General features: G+C 50.9%; 1 protein-coding gene across 21 annotated transcripts in view; it reads left to right on the top strand.

Annotated features, from left to right (window-relative positions):
- Positions 1-2,130: 2,130 nt before the first annotated feature.
- Positions 2,131-18,717, top strand: part of KCNQ2 (potassium voltage-gated channel subfamily Q member 2) — a 74,644-nt gene continuing 58,057 nt past the window's right edge. For 10 of the 21 annotated variants that reach the window (XM_026794761.2, XM_026794765.2, XM_014268477.3 and 7 more), the window contains exon 1: positions 2,133-2,564. In XM_026794761.2, coding sequence (XP_026650562.1) covers positions 2,269-2,564 — 296 coding nt within the window. In that variant the 5' untranslated portion in view covers positions 2,133-2,268. Of the gene's footprint in view, positions 2,565-18,717 lie in introns of all 21 variants that reach the window. The other 11 variants (XM_026794762.2, XM_026794764.2, XM_074553655.1 and 8 more) reach the window with 4 other exon arrangements.

Raw genomic sequence — 18,717 nt, forward strand, 5'->3', positions numbered from 1 at the left:
TGCTGCAGCGTGACACTGCCAATGACCAACTAATTAGGCAAAGAGGAATGTGTTGAATTTAGATTCTTCTTTAGGGCTCACAGACTATTTGTAATCTTGAATTTGTTAATTGAAAATTGCTTCCTTTGTTTGTTGTTGGCCTTTTTGTGGAGGGGGATATTTCCTGCTTTGGGACTGCGTCACTGGATCTATAATAATGCACTTTGTACATTAGTGCCGGGCACGTTTGTAATTGGCCACCCTATTAAAGAGCACTAATGATCTTACAAGTGTTCACAAATAATGAATAGAATGGCCCCTCATTGGATTGAGCAATTTATTCACTGACATACTTGCAGATCTGGTTTTCCAGTATTTAACCCAGCTTTAGTTTTCTGCCTGCCTTGCAGAGATGGATTCTCTTTCAGCCATGTGTTGGAGAGAATATGGGTCACAGGAAACGTTCTGTTCATAAAAAATGTAGGGCTGCTCCACGCTCACTCTTCTCTCAACGTGCATGACAGGGTTTGGGGAGTGAGAGGCAGCAGCTTTAATCTCAGGGCTCCTCTTATCCATTAGTTCTCACTGGGATCCTCCTGAGAAATTAGGAGAGGACCAAAAAGCCAGGACTTGAGAAGAGCACTCTGAAAGGTTATGCTGATTTTCTCATTTAAATATGAATTTCAGGGAAAGCTGGCAACAACAGAGTGGTAAGATTGGTTTTCCAGCGAAATCCAGCCCTGGGTGGCTCCTGAAGCCATAAAACTCAGGGCCACCATATTGCTGCTTCTCTACTAACATTGTGCTGAGGTATTTAGGATGAAAGGTGCAGTTTACCCGAGCTTGCTATTTAATTTACATACAAAAAGTTTTGTCCTGAAGCCTTGTTTTACTTACAAAGAACATGCAGATTACCTGTGATTTTTTGGGTTGTAAGGGATAGAAATGTCACTGGGAAGGAGATGATGATCTTGGGCTTGATTTTATTTGATTGCAGGTCTTCCCATTGCACTTCAAAGAACCCTTTCCATAGAGGATAATTATGTGGGGCAGGCACCTCTGTCCTGTTTTCTGCAGTTTGCCTGTCTTCTCCTGAATCCAGTGAAGGTGTGTCATCAGGAAATATTCCCTGGGGCAGAATCCAGCCATGGTGTAAGGGGGTAAAATGCTGCTGCTGGACTATAAATGGTGGGGTATTAAAGAGCTGGTTTGTGTCAGCACATCTGGAGATGGACTTTCTGAGCAGCTTGGTGACCATGCCATGGTGCAGTTTCAGCACAAATGCTGAATTTGGGCTTCCAAGAGGATAGGTTGGGAAGAGGTCGGGAAGAGCGGAGAAGGGAATGACTTTGCACAGTGGGATTTGTGGAGAGGTTGAGCAGGTCTGCTGCTGAGTGGGCTCATGGAGATGGGGTCCCCCTGTGACACTGGCAGTGTCTGCACCCTCTGCCAGTAGGAACACGGATGTCATCCCACCACAGGGCACTGCCCAGCCCTACCCGGGGGCAGGAGGAGCCCCCGTCCATGGGGGTTTTCAGGGGGTGCCAGAGCCTGGTTTGGGGAGCAGACGCTGCACTGTGGGCAGCAGGAACATGTTGTATCTTGATTTGAAGGTGGGATGTCCCCCCTCGCATTAGGGGGGACCTACATTTGGGGGAACAGTACCAAACACTGCTTTTCTTGGTCGGAGCAGCTTTTTTTAAATTTCGAGGGGGTGAGGAACGCCAAGCCCGGATTTTTGGGAGTAGAGAGCAGGGTGACTGGGGGTGCAGGCGGCTGCTGCCAAGAGGGATGCCAAGGGTTAAAAACAGGGCTGGCATCCCACCACAGGGCACTGCCCAGCCCTTCCTGGGGGGCGCAGGAGGAGCCCCCTCCATGGGGGTGTTGAGGGGTTGCCAGAGCCCGGTTTGGGGAGCTGCACTGTGGGCAGCAGGAACATGTTGTATCTTGATTTGAAGGTGGGATGTCCCCCCTGCATTAGAGGGGACCTACATTTAGGGGAACAGTACCAAACACTGTTTTTCTGGGTCGGAGCGGCTTTTTTTAAATTTCGAGGGGGTGAGGAACGCCAAGCCCGGATTTTTAGGAGTGTGTGTGTGTGGGGTGGGGGTGCGGGCGGCTGCTGCCGGCGGGGGATGCCAAGGGTTAAGGGGGCGGGCGGCGGCGGGGCGGCGCTGGCGGAGCCGATTGCAGCGGCTCCTGCGGCTTCGGCTGCGCCGGGCGCGGAGCAGCGGCGGGGAGCGCGGGCGGAGCCCCCGCCGGAGCCCCCCGCCGCCCCCCGCCGCCACCATGGTGCAGAAATCCCGCAACGGAGGCGTCTACCCGGGGCCCGCCGCCGAGAAGAAGCTCAAGGTGGGCTTCGTGGGGCTGGACCCGGGCGCCCCGGACTCCAGCCGGGACGGAGCGCTGCTCATCGCCGGCTCCGAGAGCTCCAAGCGGGGCAGCATCCTCAGCAAGCCGCGCTCCGGGGTCTCGGGCAGCGGGAAGCCCCCCAAAAGGAATGCTTTTTACCGCAAGCTGCAGAATTTCCTCTACAATGTGCTGGAGAGACCGCGGGGATGGGCTTTCATTTACCACGCATACGTGTGAGTAAAAGGGTGGGGGGCAAGGCTGGTGGCACCCCCGGGTTCGGGGTGCCCTCCTCCATCCCCTGAGCCCCCAAATGCGCCGGAGAGCGGGGATGCTCCAGCTGCAGAGCGGGTGCGGGAAGGGATGCCGGGTGCCAGGGCTGGCTGGGGAGCCCCGGGGGATGCTGCGGGGGGCGGAGGCTGAGCCGCTCCCCCTCATCCTCCCCGGGATCAGCCGGGCCGGCCGGGCCGCCGCTGCATCCCGCATCCCGCATCCCTCGCCCCAGCCCAGGCGGTGCCCGGGATCGGGGCGGTGATGGCCATCCGGGGAAGGAGCTGCCCCTGCAGAGCCGGGGGGAGGCTCCCAGGAGAGTCACCGAGCCCCTGTCTCCCCCTGCCCGCTGCCGCTTGCGGGGGAAGGGGCTGCTCATGCGGTCGGTGCAGCGGGAGTGATGGGTAGCGACTGTTCCTCCGTCTTGCTTGAAATCACCATAGCAATGCTGTGAGCAGAGGAACAAAAAGCTCCGCTCAGGCACCGTCTCTCCTCCCCCCCACCCCCCCAGCATCCTTCCCTCCCCGGCCCCATCTTTGCCTGCTGGGTGGCTGCAGGTAAAGGTTTGGGGCCGGGATTGGTTCTGGGGCTCTGCTCAGGCTTCTGGAGGTATTTCTTGTCCCCGGTGGGAAGCGTCTGAATAGGAGATGTGTCTAGAAAGAAATGCTAATCGGTGTCTGGGGCTCGCAGCCTGTACGGCCGAGCGGTAAACAAAGGAGCATCCCTGGGTGCTCATCCCCCCCGGGTACCCGGGTTTTGGGCAGGAATGGCCCCGCTGACCCGCGTTTGGCAGCAGGATTCCCTGAATCCCTGAAGCATTGCTGCATAGGAGTGCAGATGACTTCCCGTTGTTCCCAGGCTCGCCAAGGGAGGGTCAAGATAAATCTCGGTGTTACTGCAACTCCCTTCCCTCTGGGACTTTCCACAGTCCCACCGGGCTCTTCTGCAGGCCTGGGCTCAGGCTGAGCTGCTCCTACCCTTGGTGCCAATGCTTTTTTTGTTTTGTTTTTGTGCTTTTCCTCATGGCCACGGCCTCTTTCAGCCACAGCAAAAGGATTTTTGGGGCCTTTTCTGGTTTTTTCCTCCCCCTCCATCCTTTTGCTGTTGTGCTGCTGTAAGATAAGGAGTTGGGATGTGCTTTCTGCTCCTCAGCCATTTTGTACATTGAGGCCTTCCTTGGAGGTGTTGGTGGGACCATGGGAGAGGGGAGATCCTTGCTGGGTGCAAGGGGGAGGCTTGCCGAGCACTGCAGCGAGCTGGGGTCCTTGGGGAAGCTCATTTCCCCTGGGAAATGGGAGAGGATGAGAGAGAGCATCTGTGGAGCTCAGCCGCAGCTATGATGAGGAGTGTGAAGTCCAGCAGTGGGAATTCCTGAGCACCTTCCATGCTCCCGTCCATCCTCTGGAGTTGTGGGTGGTTTGTGTCTCAAAATCTTCCAGAATGGTGCGGAGGGGCCAAGTGTTCATGCTGGGAGCTGGGTTATTGTGTGTGCAATGAGGGTGGGGATGCTGTGTGCAGTGTGCTGTTAAATACAGCTGAGACCCCAGCTGGGGACACTGGGGTGACAGTGACGGAGATGGAAGGGGCTGAACGCCAAATTTCAAACGGCAGGGGTAGCTCTGGCTGTGAGGGCTTTACAAACATCTTGGGCTTCTTCAGCTGCTCTGTCTTAACTTCTAACCTGTTTGGCTCTCTGCATTTGCTGGGAGCCAGGAGTGCTCCCAGGGCCACCCCAAACTGTCCTGCTCCCAGTGCCCCTTGGCTCTCACCCTGGAGCTGCATCCCCCCAGCCCGAGCAGCTGCGTTTGTTCTGGGCTTGTGACTCCACTTGTATCTGCTGTGGCACCACGGGGAGCCTGTAAAACCAGCTCTGCCCCCTCCCCTCACGCACCTGCTGGGAAATGGAGGCTGAATTCAGGGCTGAGGTGGTAATGGCACCGATGTCTGTGAAGAGTTGGTGATATCATAATTTTTTACAGTGTATTGGGAAGTTCTGTGGCCTCCAGTTTTCTGTGCTATACCCAGGACAGGTTTAGCCTTGGCAGTTTGCTGTTACGGCTGTGGAAGAGCTGAAGGATATGGGAACCTTCACACAAAGCTGCCAGGAGAAGCTCATGGCTCAGTTGTCCCCCGTTGCTGCCCGGGTGAGCCTGGCATGGCCTGTGCCAGCTCTGGGGCTGTTGGAATGGGTTCTGTAACTGGAAGTCAGTAATACAGACAGACAGGACAGATAAAAAGCTTGTTCAAAGGTGTGGGAGGATGACAAGCCTGCCTCAAGGTCACAAAGTTTGTATGGAAGGGCTGGAGCCATTCCCATGTCCCAAAGGCCAGGGCCGTGCCCTGTGTGTGCTATTGGGGTCCCTGTGACTCCTCGTGCCCCAAACCTCATTTTGTGCCAAAACCTGGAGCACAAAAGTGCCTTTAGCCCTCATCCTGCAGAAATGGGAGTCCTGGAGAAGGCTGTGGATGAGGGTGCCCTGTCCTGCCGCTGTCCTGGCTCCAGCCAGCCCTCTCCACTGCCAGCACCCCTATTTCCCTGCTCTGCTGCTCACAGGGGCTTCCCTGCATGCAGATTTATTTCCAGTGTGAGTGAGTTTGTGATGCTGCAAGGCTGGGTTTTATCTCAGAGATGCTTGCAGACCCAGCTGCCTTTGCAGGCACGGAGCTGCTCCAGGGCTGCTTGGGCAGCTCCCTGCACCCAAAGCCAAGACAAAAACTACTGGGGCTCTCCCAGCACGGAGTTGTTTTTATAAATATGAGAGGTGCCTCTGGGTAATACCTCTGCTAAATTCCTGCCTGCAGAGGCCCAGGCTGGTTCTGATGCTCTGCCTTGAGAAGCCTGTGCAGGTTGCATTTATTTCCAGTGCTGCATCCTAGATCCAATCCATCTGATTTCATTCCCCACCTCTTCCTGCTGTCGATCATTCCCTTTCTCACCATTTCATGCATAAGAAATCAGGGAAATTCAAACCAGGGAATCTCTCACTCCCCCAGCCCTGGTCTCATCTCAGATGTTGCCTCTCCAAAAGCAGAGCTGTTACCTCTGTGAGCAAAAGCAGGGTTTTATATTTCTGTGTTATGATTCATTTTTGTACTTAATAGCTCTTCCTACACTGACACAACTGGGTGACCTGCTCTTGGGAGCTGTGGGTATGATATATATGATATATATGATATATAATATATATTTTGGATAACCCCATGGACAACTGAGCATTGGAGGTCCCATTTTTGAGTGTAGCTAGAGGTGCTGTCTCGCTCACAGCAGTCTGAGCCTGCTTTATTTCTCACCTTCTCCTAATATTTCTCTCAACATCTTTCTTTTCTATTTCTCCCACCTTTTTTTTTTTTTAATTTTTTGTGACTGATCCTTTACATGGCAGCACATGGCTTCATTCTGTTCAAGGCTGAACTGAAACTTGAAAAGTTGAGCTGTATCTAAATAGCAGGTCAGGCTTTTTGAGGGGTGCAGCAGCACTTAGACCTCAATTTAATTCTCTGTGCAGATGGGCATTTGGCTCCTAAAAGTTTTCCATTTTATTACTCTGAATGATTTTTTTTTTTCCTTCTAGTCCTTCTGGCTTGGTTTCTGTCCCCTGTCCTGTGCACAGGAAGGGCTGTAATACTTGACAGTGATTTTTTTGTCCCTACCTGCCATCTCATTTCAGGAGGGATCACTGTTCTGTGCCAGCCTAAGCAAGGTGCTCACACTGGGCACCCCCATGGTCTGAGGTGTTTGGGGACACATTTACTGATCTCTGGGTGAGCTGCTCAGCTTTGGTCCCTGAGCTGAAGAAGGGGCTGCATTTGGAACAGTGGCAAGGAAACAGCCTGGATTCAGGCACTTCCAAAGCTGTGTGCACAGGAACCAACATAATTCTTGCATTTCCTACTTAGAATTTACAACCCTGATGCATCTCTTTAAGTGTGTTAAAAATAGTTTGGGTGCATTTTTCGTCTTCATACTGTGCACCATACATTTAGTTAATTAAGCAAGTGCATGGACTTAAATTATAATAAGGAGGAACATTTCCTCCCTGTCTAATTCCATTCAAATTTCCTTGTGCCATCCCTATCCCATTTGTTCTTCCATTTTCACCCAGGGAAGCTGCCCCTCTCTCCAGTGCCCTGCCTGCATCCATGGCCATGTCTGGCTCAGGGGGAGCACAGAGGGTGGGTGAGGAGTTTCCCTGGAGTTCCAGGGTTTCTCTTTGCAGATGTGACCTTTTTTGTGACTCCTCAGAACTGATGGTTATTTCATGTAGATCCATTCCCAGATAATCTCTTACTCCAGAATTCAGGGTGAATGTGGTCTGGCAGTCTCAATTGTCCATCCCCAAACCCTGAGGAGTTCATGGCAAGTCCTCGCCCCCAGACAGGGTGTCACAGACATCTTTTTATGAAAATCCTTTCCGTAAGATTTTTTCCTCCTGAGAAGCTGAGAGGCCTCAGGAACAAATGTAAACATTGATTATCTGCTGCTGTGGAATGCAACAAGTGCATCTGTAATTAGTCTCATGTGCTTTTTTGTAATTAATGGCCAATCACAGCACAGCTGGCTCGGGGAGTCTGGGACAGCTGCCTTTGTTATCACTCTTTCTATTCTTAGCTTAGCTAGCCTTCTGAGATGAAACCTTTTCTTCTATTCTTTTAGTATAGTTTTAATGTAATATATATAATAAAATAATAAATCAAGCCTTCTGAATCATGGAGTCAGATCCTTGTCTCTTCCCTCAACCTGAGACCGCTGTGAACACCCTCACACAGGGTTGTTGTGGGCAGATAAGATGCCACCCAACCCAGCCCATCCATCAGTGATGTGCAGGGACCTCTCCTGGGTTTCCCTGCCCACCTCCAGGCTGAGGAGGATGAAGGGGCCAGCAGAGATCTCCTACAGGTTAATAAACCTGCTGGGCTCTGCTCTCCAGGGCTTCTGCCCTGAGCTGTGGGGTCCTGCCCGCCCCAGGGACCCGGGCACCCTCCTGCTGGGATGCCTCACGAGCTCCTCTCCAGCCGCTTAGTCAGAGCTTGGTGGGAGCAGCCTGATTGCAGTTGCTTTAATGTGTCACGTTCCAGCCATCATATTCACCCCACACTGACATTAAGGAAATGAAAAACAAGCTGATCCCCTGGGTGACCTCCTTTTTTTGTGCTGCAACACACCTCAGATGAGTCTTGCTGTGGTTTGAAGTATTAAAGAAGGAATAACCCAAAATGCAAGCTCCAAATCCTTTACTAAAGGGAAGATGGGCACAGCTCAAAGAGATATAGTTACAAAAATCAGGTTTGTTGATTTTTTGTTTGCATTGCAGCGCAAGGAAGGGGTGGCAGGGTGAGACACTGTGCCCAGGGTGAGCAGAGCACAGGGTTTGCCCGGCATCAGTGCTGCTCACAAGGATATAAAGCATGTAAATTTAGTGTTCAGCTTCTGGGAGTTAAGTAGCAAACACTTAGCCCTTCATAACCCTTTTTAAGGTAGCCCAAATGCTCACTGGTTTCTTAGTTCCCGAGGAACAGATTGTTCTTTAAATTGTGGTGACAGGGAGCTGTGCCAGTCCTTTTCCTGCCATGTAATCTCCTGTGGAACAGATATGGTAGAGCTGAGGAAGGTGGGGAGTGGTTCCTACAGAGGATTAATGTCCCTGTTGGTGTGATGTCCCTGCACATCAAAGAGAGGAGTCTCTAGCACTGGGACACACATTTCTTTAGAATAATGCGATAATTTTTCATCCCTGATAGTCCAAAAATAACCACATTGCAAAACCAGATTGTTGTGGTGGCCTGGACTGAGTTTCATGAATGTATTTAGAGTGCATTCAGAGTGTATTTAGATGTACTTGACTAGTGAGCACATGGTGGCACAACCAGGTGGTGCAAAAGGACAGGGGGTGCAAGATCCTCTACACCACACATTTAAATGCTCCTAATCAGCCTGCAAGACAAAAAGATTTGGGCTCTTCTGGCAGCCACCTGTGATGAAAGATGACTCCCCCAGGACTGCAAGAGTAGATATTTCAATGTAAAATGTGTTTTGCACTGAGATCATCACAGTGTGGTGAGCAGGCTGTGTGAGCTTGCTCAGCTCCCTGAAGCTGTGCTGACCTGGGCTCTTCATGTGGCTCCTGTGGCCTTTTCCTGGGAAAGCTGCAAACTAAGCCCGCTGTGACACTGACAGCAGAGGTGTCTTGGGGGCATCCTGTGCATTCATTGTGAGGCACTGGAATAATTACTTGTGCTGTTGGATGGGGAGTGTCACACCAAGCACTGGCTGGGATGGCAGGAGCTGCCTCCTTACAGCCTCGGGGCTCCTTGGCTCTACAATTGCCAATCAATGAGGGAAAGCAGAGAGCTCCTGCAGAACTCTCTGGTCTCTCTTTGGCATCACTCCAGCCTTTTAATGTGCTTTTTAGATGTGTGGAAAACTTTTGGTGTTGGTAAGCATCCATAAGGTGATTTTTTTTGGAGTGGATCGGATGTCAAAGAGCTGCCTTTTCCAAGAGAGGAAGCGAGAAAACCTCTGGAATCTTCTCACATCTCACTCTTGCTGCTCTAGGGAGATGATTTAGAGCAACATCAGAGTCACTGGGGTTGCTGGGGGACTGAGTAGTCACTCGATTTCTCTTGGGATCTATAATGTCCAGATGTTTAAGATGCAGTGAGCTTTCATTGTGAATTTGGTGATGCTCAGATATGTCCTGGATTCTGCATGGAAATCCCACAGCAGCCTCAGGGCAGGGTTAGATGGGCAGGTTTGCCTTCTGGCGGTGCCCATTTCCCTCTGTTGGTGGCAGAGGGAGCCTAACTCACCTTGCAGACCTTAGTGAGAGCTGGGTGGGACCAGTGCAGGCAAGGAGGAGAGATTTTGCATGGTTTTGAACTGAAAAACGGGAGTGAGAGGAGGCATCTCCCACCTCCTGCCACAGCCTGTGGGAACTGGGGTATTCAAGGGCAGAGCTGCACTGTGGACACCCCAGCAGGTAAGGTGAAGGGGAGAGGTGAGGCTGATCCACATTGACATGGGATTACCTGGATCTGAGATCTTTGAGAAGTGGTTTTGAGAAAGGAATCTGTGTAGCAAGCCCTGATCAACTCTTGTGATCTGCAATGCAAGACTGGGAAAAATCAGAAGCCACCAAGCCTAAGTGCCCAGTTGCCATCTTCATTCAGAAATCCTCCTTTTCTTACTGCCACCCCCAGGAGGGTGGGACAGGGAAAAGAAACAAGAGGACAGGCAAAGACAGAGCGAATCACTGAGCTAGGAGGCAACTGCTCTCTGTCTGAAGCTCCTGGCAGCTCCATCGTGGCTGGTGCTTGGTCTCTTCAGGACAGATTTTGCCTCGCGGAGGGTCTTTCCCAAGCATTCACAAATTCCTCATTTGTAAACAAACGCTGATCTGCCTGGCAGTTCTGCTCTCTCGTTTAGAGCTCTGCCAGCCCTGGGGAGGTGACAGTGTGGGAGCAAATTAGGGCTGGGGTGGCAGCAGAGCTGCTGTCACGCACTGCAAGGGATGAGCACAGCAGGGCAGGCACTCCTGACAGAGCTTCCACAGCCAGCCTGTCACTCCCCATGAAGTTATCATGATGCCCAGGAAAAAAAAGTAAAAATAAGCTATCAGGAATCCTGGCTCAAGGGTGACTCGTGGACACCTTGTGTGTCTCCTGTGTGAGGGCAGTAGGTTGTGTCTGGGTACCTGCTGTGCCTGTTTCTTGCAGGTTTGGTGTGGTGGAAAAAACTAATATGGGGTGCAAAGGAAAAAGAAAAAAAATAATGAAAGAATAGTTAAAGTGAATAGAAAGGGGAAAATATTTTATTAAAATTTCAGTAGTGTGTAAGCACCCCGAAGGGAAGTAGAAGTCTACAAGCTTCTGTTTTGCCCATCAAGTCAAAAGGAGCCAATCCCTGCTGTAAGACTTGGTGTATTGAGCATCCAAGACACAGAAAAGGCATAAAACAGTTCTTGGGGCAGTGCTGGTAAATGTTATCTTTGCTCCACTTTTATTTTTAACAGCATTTCCTGTCACCTGATTTGCTTTTGGATTGGTGGTTTGGTTTCTGTCTGTGCCCCTTGGGTTTGCAAAGGAAGGTGGGGGTGGCTTTGGCCAGCCTGAGAGCCTCAGCAGGGCTGGCATGGGCTGGGAGGATGGAGGCGGCACCTTCCCAGTGCCATGGATCACCCCCAGAGGGACAGTTTGCTGTGATCTCACTGTTCATTACAGATGCAGCACGGGGAGGGCTGTGAATGGCTCTTATTGACTTTCTCCTGTTGGAGTGTTGTGTGTGGCAGTGGAATGACAGCTCTGGGAGACGTTCTCCTGCATCTTTATGGGCTTGTGCTCAACTCAGAGTCTCAGAGTGGCCATTAATTGGGTTTATGCTTGCTGGGAGGTTCATTACCTGATCTGAAGAATGTAATAAGGGATGTAAGAGCACTCCATCTTTCACTCAAGAGGAGGGCAAAATAGGTAAATATAAATATCTGTATATTATAGCTGGACAAACAGGGAGTGAGGCTCTGTTTCCTCCTTCCACTTCAAGCCATATGGTGGTTAAGCCTGAGTGCTTCCAGGAGGGGCAGTGAAAAACAAAACCTCTCCCCAATAACAAGAGCTACTCAGTGCTCTTGAAGCAGGTGTATTGCAGGAAGGGCTGGTGTGACCATTGCCTCAACGTTGGACATTGTGGTTATTCATCCTTCCTCTTCCTTTATGCCTGGCAAGGATGGAAATGCCAAGTCTTGCCCAGTTGACCTCTTGCTAGGCCTTCCTCCAAGCTTTCTGGGGTTTATTAGCGATGATTTGTGCTTTAAGGACTGGTGAGATTCCTGAGTCATCCCCTTAGGCAGGGAGCTATTTATTTCAGTGTGTGTGTTACACTCCCTGGGAGTGGGTGTCTCTCTTCCGCTTTTGGATCCTGCCCTGACACTATATAAAGACTCCAGGCTTGAATGAGCAACAAAGCCAACCCTCAAACTGGCTCCATCCTTTGGAAGATCCGTGCTGCTGATCCCATCTCTCCTGGCTGCAGGGGCATGGCTGTTTGGAGCATGGGTAGGAGCTTGCATGGGATGTTTGTCCATCTCGGGGTGTGGAGATGCTGGGACAGCCCCTGGGGACCTGAGTGTGCTGCATGTGCTTGTCCAGGAGCAGCTCTTGCTGTCCATTGGCTCATGGCTGAGGGGGAGGTGGGATTTGTACCATTTTCTTTTCCCCCAGAGGTTTCTCTGCTGGTCCTGCTGGGTTTTTTATTAGTGGGGTTTTCATTATTTAGCAGAGATGAGGTGTTGAGTGGCTGTGAGTCTCTGTTGTTATCAGAGCAAGGACTGGAGGTGCCATGGGCAAAGCTGGGTGGGTTCCTCTGAGACAATCCAGTGCAGGGGTTTTGTTGTGTCCTTTTCCCCAGCATGGGCCTTTCCAGACACTCCCCATGCCTGCAGGAAGCTGCCCTGCAATGAATTTGGGGGGGAAGGAGTAGCACCTCTCTGGGACCTGCACAGCAGCCAGCCTGCTCATGGCAGTGCTCATCCAAAAGCTGACTTCACACCCAATTAAGCATCACCCTGAGCCAGAGGGACAAGTCCTCATGTCATTATGTCTTGAACTCAATTGCTGGCACTTCATGAGGGCTGTGTTTCCACAGCCTGAGGGAATGGAGCATTTAATCCGTATCAGCTCTAAAGAAACTTGGTTAATGTGATCTCTGTTTGGGTTCTTGTGGGTAGGGGATGCACATCTCTGGCATGGTCTTTTTCTTAGTTATGGCTATTCCTGCAAGGAAGGGAAAAGTCTTTGACAAAAGGAGAATTTCCTGAGCTCTTTCTCTGTAATTTACCAGAATTTTGCATTGAATTTTTCTTCTTCACCTTTTCTTCTTTTAACATCGTGATGTTTTTAATACTATTCTTAATTAGCAGCTTCTTGCTTATCGTGCTGGCTAATGAGCACGATAAGCAAGAATTTCTGCACTGACCTTTTGTAGCTGATGATGTTTTTCTTTTCTGCAACAGAAAACAGATGTAATTTAAAACTTTCTCTGAGCTGCCCCTCCAGACCCAGAGGCTGCACCCTCCCTTCCTGATGCAGTTGTGGGTGGTGGGAGCACCTCAAATCATAATAAATGACACAGAGAGAGCTGCTGAGGCTTGGTGTGATGATCAGCAGATTAATGGGATAAATAGAATCATAGAATTGCATTAGAAGGGATCTTAAATCTCATCTCATTCCACCCCTGCCATGGGCAGGGACACCTTCCACTATCCCAGGTTGCTCCAAGCCCTGTCCAACCTGACCTTGAACTCTTCCTGCGATGGGGCAACCACAGCTGCTCTGGGCACCCTGTGTCAGGGTCTCAGCATCCTCATAGGGAAGAATTTCTTCTTAATATCTAACCTAATCCTGTCCTCTGTCAGTTTAGATAATACCATGTAGGTATGAAACTTGGTTTTAAATTGGCAGTGATTTTAAACAGTCTAAGTATTGAGAGAATGATTTGGGGTTGTAAGTATAGGAAAAGGTAATGGAAGTGTCTGAATAAATAAATCGGACTCTAAAGTTGTTTCTCTCCTACTGTTTTTAGCAGGGGGTGGGGATGTAAACATCTGTGAATATGTGGGGCATATCCCAACCTTGGGTCTCCACCCATGACTTGGAATAGCCAGATTTAGGAGACCTACTAATAATTCAGGGCTTGGTTTTGCCTGGACTTGGCCCATCCATATGCAAGAACTTGGGCACTTGGGTAGCACCTCCATCAAACCTGCCATTTTTGGTTCCCCTCTTTGCAGACAGCCTTTTGTGGGTGTGTGTTTGGCAGAGAGCGCCTGCCCAAAGCCCAGCCTGCTGTAGGTAAACAAGCTGAACCCCCAAGAGGAGTTCAGTCCTCTCTGGCTTTGCTCTTCCCCCCTTGGGAGGTGAAAATCACAGAGAAATTCATGATGGTAATGAATTGCCTCCCCATCTGTTTCTGGGGAAGGCCCTGCAGCCACATCCCCGTGGGATGTGTTGGGAAGAGTGGCTGGAGTGAAGCCTGACCCTGTGATGGCTGCAGTGGGATGTACATCCCATCTGGATGAGCCCAGGGCTGCAGCATCAGGCACAGGCCTTGCTCACTTATTTTCCATTTGCTAATAGACAGCCGAAATTAAATGAAGATTAATTAAACTTTTTTTCTTTCCCCCTCCTTCCTGCTTCCTCTTGCTCTTTGCTGTTTCTAAGGAAGACTGAAAATAGGTGCTGGAGAGGAAGCTGAGCTCTGAGCATCCTTTCAGGAGTGCAGCATATGGCCCCCATGGGATTGCAGGGAAAGGCCCTCTCATTATGGGGAGAGTCCTGTGAGGCTGGGTTACACAACCAGCATGGAGCTGCTGCTTTAGCAGCAGGTTGAGGATGCTGTGACTCCAAATGCTGTGACTTCCACGGTGCCAGGTTATAAATTGTGCTGTTCCCACATTCCCATCAGCTCCTCCTGCAGCTGACAGTGGCCCTGGCAAACCAGCCTGGCTGTGTTAGACCCAGGGCTGTAGCTCTGGCTTAGAGGGAGCAAGGAGAAGGTGCAGATGCAGAGCAGGAGGCCCAGGGCCAGCTGCAGCTGCTGAGCTCAGGGCTGCTTTCCTGTGGCTCCTGGAGCCTGCAGTCTTGGCTGCAGATAGCTGTAATTCCCAAGGTCAGACCATGCTCGCTGCCTGGAAGGAATGGGTGGTACCTGCAGCTCTGCAGGAGATGGTTTGAGCAGCACAAACCCAGCTGTGGGCGTGCTGTTGGTCACTCCCTTGCCCCACATCTGGGCACATCTGTGTGTGCCTGCACCAGGCACCTGCAGCATCCCCGAGCGGAGCTGCTGGATGTGACCCAGGTGGGAGATTCCCTGCTTTTCCAGAGAAATGGGCTGTGAAAGCTGCCTTGGGAGTAAGCTGGGAATTGGATGTGGGATCTCACTGCTGCCAGGCTGGCTCTGATTTCCTCTGGAGCCCAGGGGAGCAGCAGCATCTCCTTCTCCTGTTCCCAGGCTGGGCTGCAGCAGCTCTCCAGGCAGCAGCAGCACAGCGATGCCGCAGGGCTGGGGGAGCTGCTGGGGGACTTGGATCATTCCTGAGGAAAGGGGGTTAAAAGCAGGTTTTTTGCAAGCCTTTGCCTGCCATTTTAAACGGGAAGGATGTTTCCCTGGCAACGAGATGGATGCTTCCCAGCAGAGCATATGGCTTCCATCGACTTTGATTTACCAGCGTGTTGAAATGGCAGCTAGATAATCTCTCTTCAGCTTTTCTGTGTCCATGCCATGTGTCCCTTGTCCTTAGGAGTTTTTAAAGGGTCCAGCCCCTGCAGTGCTGCCCCTGCTCCTGTCCCAGGGCTAGGGTGCCAGGGCTGGGTCTGGGAACCTTTGTAAAGAGGGACCTGCACGGAAAGACCTGAGCATCACCCAGAGCAAGGAGATGGAGGGTGGGAAGGAAAATTCCTTGCCTTTGCTGCTTTTCTCCAACCAAGCAGCTCCTCCTCCTCAGAGATTATAATCCACAGACCTCTCTTCCTATTCTCCTCCCTGCTTTAAATCATTTTTAGATGTTTTCCACCTTTCACCACACAATCATCTGCCTCCTGCAGCTTGCTATTTATTGTTGTGTTTACTGGCACAGGGAAATAAGGAGAGGGAGAAAACCTGTCATTTGCTGTGCGGGGGAACATGGGGGAGCTGCTTTCTGGGAGCTCGTGGCTTTCCCAGGCTGCCTGGGGTGTGCCAGCCCCATGGGGCTCCTGTAGCAGCCTCCTTTGAGGGGCAGAAATGGGGGAAGAGGTTCTCATCCTCACTGCTGCCCATCACTGTGGTAAACTTGATGAAAATCAGCCAGCAGGTCCAAATTTTAGGTAGAGACAGGGAGGCAGCCAGACGGGGTGATTGTGTGAGGCTCATCCATTGTCAGGGATGTCAGAAATTTATTTGGTCACCACCTGGTTGGTGCTGTCTGAGCCTGATTCCCATCTGCCCATGTCTGGGTGGTTCATAGCAATGTGCAGCAGTGAGGGACCGGCGTGGGGTTTGGGAACTGGCTGGGTAATGTAGCCTTAAGTGAAGTGAAGAGGTTGTGCTGACCTGTGAACTGCTGCAGTGCAGGGACAGCTGGGGGGAAATGCATCATTCCTCCCCTCTTCCACTGATGGAGTTTTGGGGGAGTTTTGGGTGAGGTAATGGCACCTTTTTTTTGTGAGTATCCAGGTGAGCACAAAAGCCCTGAACTGGCTCTCAACCAGTTCAGGCCCCCAGAGCTGCCCAGTTCAAACAAGGCTCCCTCTTTAACTGAGCTTGCCTTGATTTCCTGTGGCAGGACCATGCCTTCCCTCCCCTTTCTGTGGGGTTAGGCTCTCTGGGCTGCCTCTCCCTCTGCAGAAGGTTCTCAGTGTGTGAGCTGTGGTCTCCTGCTCCCAACCACACCTGGCCATCCACCTGCAGTACCTGGGTTATGCCAGGGAAGAAGTGAGAGGTGACAGAAGTGATTAATTGTCCTTTGGTGCTGGGGATTCCTGTGTCAGGTGCAGAGAGAGGCTGTGCCCTGGCAGAGCTGGCGCTGTCTGTGCCAAGGAGGTGCCCATGTGAGTGGTGGCAGGATGGTGATGTCCCCATGGCTCCCACATGGGGAGCACAAATCTGCCAACTGCTCAGGGAAACTTTGCTGATGGAGAGGAAAAGGTGGAAAAGGACTTTTAAATTCAGACTAGCACTTTTGGGAGACTCAAAATAGTTCTGTTAGTGCTGAAGTTGAGCAGGGCTTGACTGGCAGCTGGTGTGATGTTCTCCTCTCCCTGCGGCATAACAGGGCTGGATCAGCAATTTTTTAGGGCTAAAGAGCTCTGTCTTCTAAATGCTGATCTCTTCAAAGATCCAAGTTTGTTTTGTGTCGCTTCACCCTGGGCAGCTCCTCTGGGCTGTTTGTCTGCATGGCCCAGATGCTTCTCTTGGAAAAAACATCCCCATGCTGACAGGAGCAGCTTCCCAGTCATGGGAGCACCAGGGCTGTGCTCTGCCACCCCTGCTATGGAGCACCACGATATCCTGGCAATGTGGGGAGGGGATGCAGAGCTCCGAAACCACCACTGGCTCTTTAGTTCTGTCTGTTGGACCTAATCCTGCATTCTCTTTGCCCAACTCAGGCATTGCAGGGTTTGAACCCAGCTGAGCTGGAGCCTCTCCTGTGGCAGTGCAGCCCCCTTGGATTTCAAGGATTATTCCTGATTTGTGTTGGAATGGATAAGAGAGAACATCAATCCTGATTATTGTGGCATTCCTGTTATTCCTCAGTTACATTTTTTTCATCCAGTTTGGGGGTCACAGTCTTCTGGGGACTGAAATCAAAAGGCTGTAAGCCAATTCTTTTGCACCTTGGCGGTGAGCTCCTGCTCACTTCCTGGGACAAGAGAGGTAAAATTAAACAGATGTTGAAATTACCAACTCTTAGATTTTATATGGGCAGTTTGTTGTGGGATCTCAGGATTTGAGTCCTGGCATGCCGAGCCCCCGAGACCATCCTTGGGGGGCCCGGGAGTTCTGGAATGTTGCCAGAAGTGTCTGGTGGCAGGACTTTGACCCTACACGGGAGACGACACCTTTATGAAGATAAGAGGGCTTCACCGGGGTGAAGGGTGGAAAGATTAGTTAATTAGAGGGTGAGAAACAGGGTTTAGGATTTATGTACAGGGGGGTTTAGAGGAGCAAGATGGAGGAATTGGGGTGTGTCCTGCCCTCCTTCTTCTTCCTCCTCTCCTCCATCTTCTTTGGCCACGGTGGCATTTTTGGATTGGTTATTACTAAGAGTACACCGAGTTATAAGAATAGATGGTATTGGGGAAAAATGATAAATATTGTATACGTAACAAAGGGTATAAAGATACGTGGCGGTCCGTGGGACGGCACAGTGTGCCCATGGCTGACTGCTGAGCGGATCTTTGTTAGGCTGAAAGAACATTTTTTAGATAAACAATTAATAAACATAAAACCAGAAAGAACAACTGAAGCCTCTTCTCGTCCTTCGATACGCGGGCTGCCCAAGGCCACCCCCGGGCCTTCCAGGCCCCTCAAACAGCCGAGATAAACAGGACAGTTTGTAAATATTTCCATATTTTCCCCAAGACACTGTTAATTAAACAAACAAATGAACAAATGAAATGAGCGGGGCTTTGGTAATTCTTGCATTTTACACTATGGTGTTATCCATTAGCCTCTGGTTCTCAGAAACCACATCCTTGTCTTCTAATTATCAAGTAATGAAGCTGGGGATGGGCCCTGGGAAGTGACTGGGGCATCTGAATGCCGTAAAAATTGCCAATATCTCAGCCATTCTCCTTCTCTCTTAGCTGGGAGGGAGCCCAAGAGCAGCAGTTCTGGGGTCCTGCTTTTACAGCAGCACAAGCCAAGGGCCTGAGTCATGGGGAAATGGAGGTTTTTAAAGGCAGCACAAGGATTTTGAGCTATTTAGTTGCCTTCTGTGGGTCTGGGACAGTTCAGGTGAGTGCTGAGAGCTGCTGAGACCCTGTGGCAGCAGCTCCCTAAGGATGCTCTCAGCAAGGAGTTTTGGATTTGAGGTGCTGGAATTCGTGGTGCTGTAGAACCAGCGCAGAGTCAGAGATGGGGAAGGGAACCTGCAGGAGCTCTGGGGGATGGAGCTCATCCTCTGTGGGCAGGAAACCTCAGGCTCCAGCTGAATTGCTGCTTTTGGGACAGACCCCTGAAAAACCAGCTACTATTCCTGTCTGCTGCAGGAACCAGCCCGATTGGAGACAATCTTCCTATCTGCAATTAGACCAGAGCCTATTTTTGTATATCGCATTCCCTCGAGGAATGTTTGGATGAGATGCAGCATTACATTTTATAGGGACAGCTTTCTTTTAACCCAGTTCTAGAGCTCACCTCAGATCGAGTGACTTGCCCAGGTCAGTCAGAGGAGTTTGACCTCAGCAAGAAGAATTTTATTTCCTGCATGCTCCAACCATGCAGCATTTCCTTGGCTTCTGAAATTTATTTTCCTCGAGGTGTTGTGGAAAAACAAGGCTTAAGAAATAGAAATATCTTGATCTCCAAATAAAGGTTGGATCAGGAAGGTTTGTATTCCTGTGCTCACTAGCAATGATTTTTCCAGG

This window comes from Zonotrichia albicollis, chromosome 17 (assembly GCF_047830755.1).
Source record: "Zonotrichia albicollis isolate bZonAlb1 chromosome 17, bZonAlb1.hap1, whole genome shotgun sequence".
Taxonomy (NCBI): domain Eukaryota; kingdom Metazoa; phylum Chordata; class Aves; order Passeriformes; family Passerellidae; genus Zonotrichia; species Zonotrichia albicollis.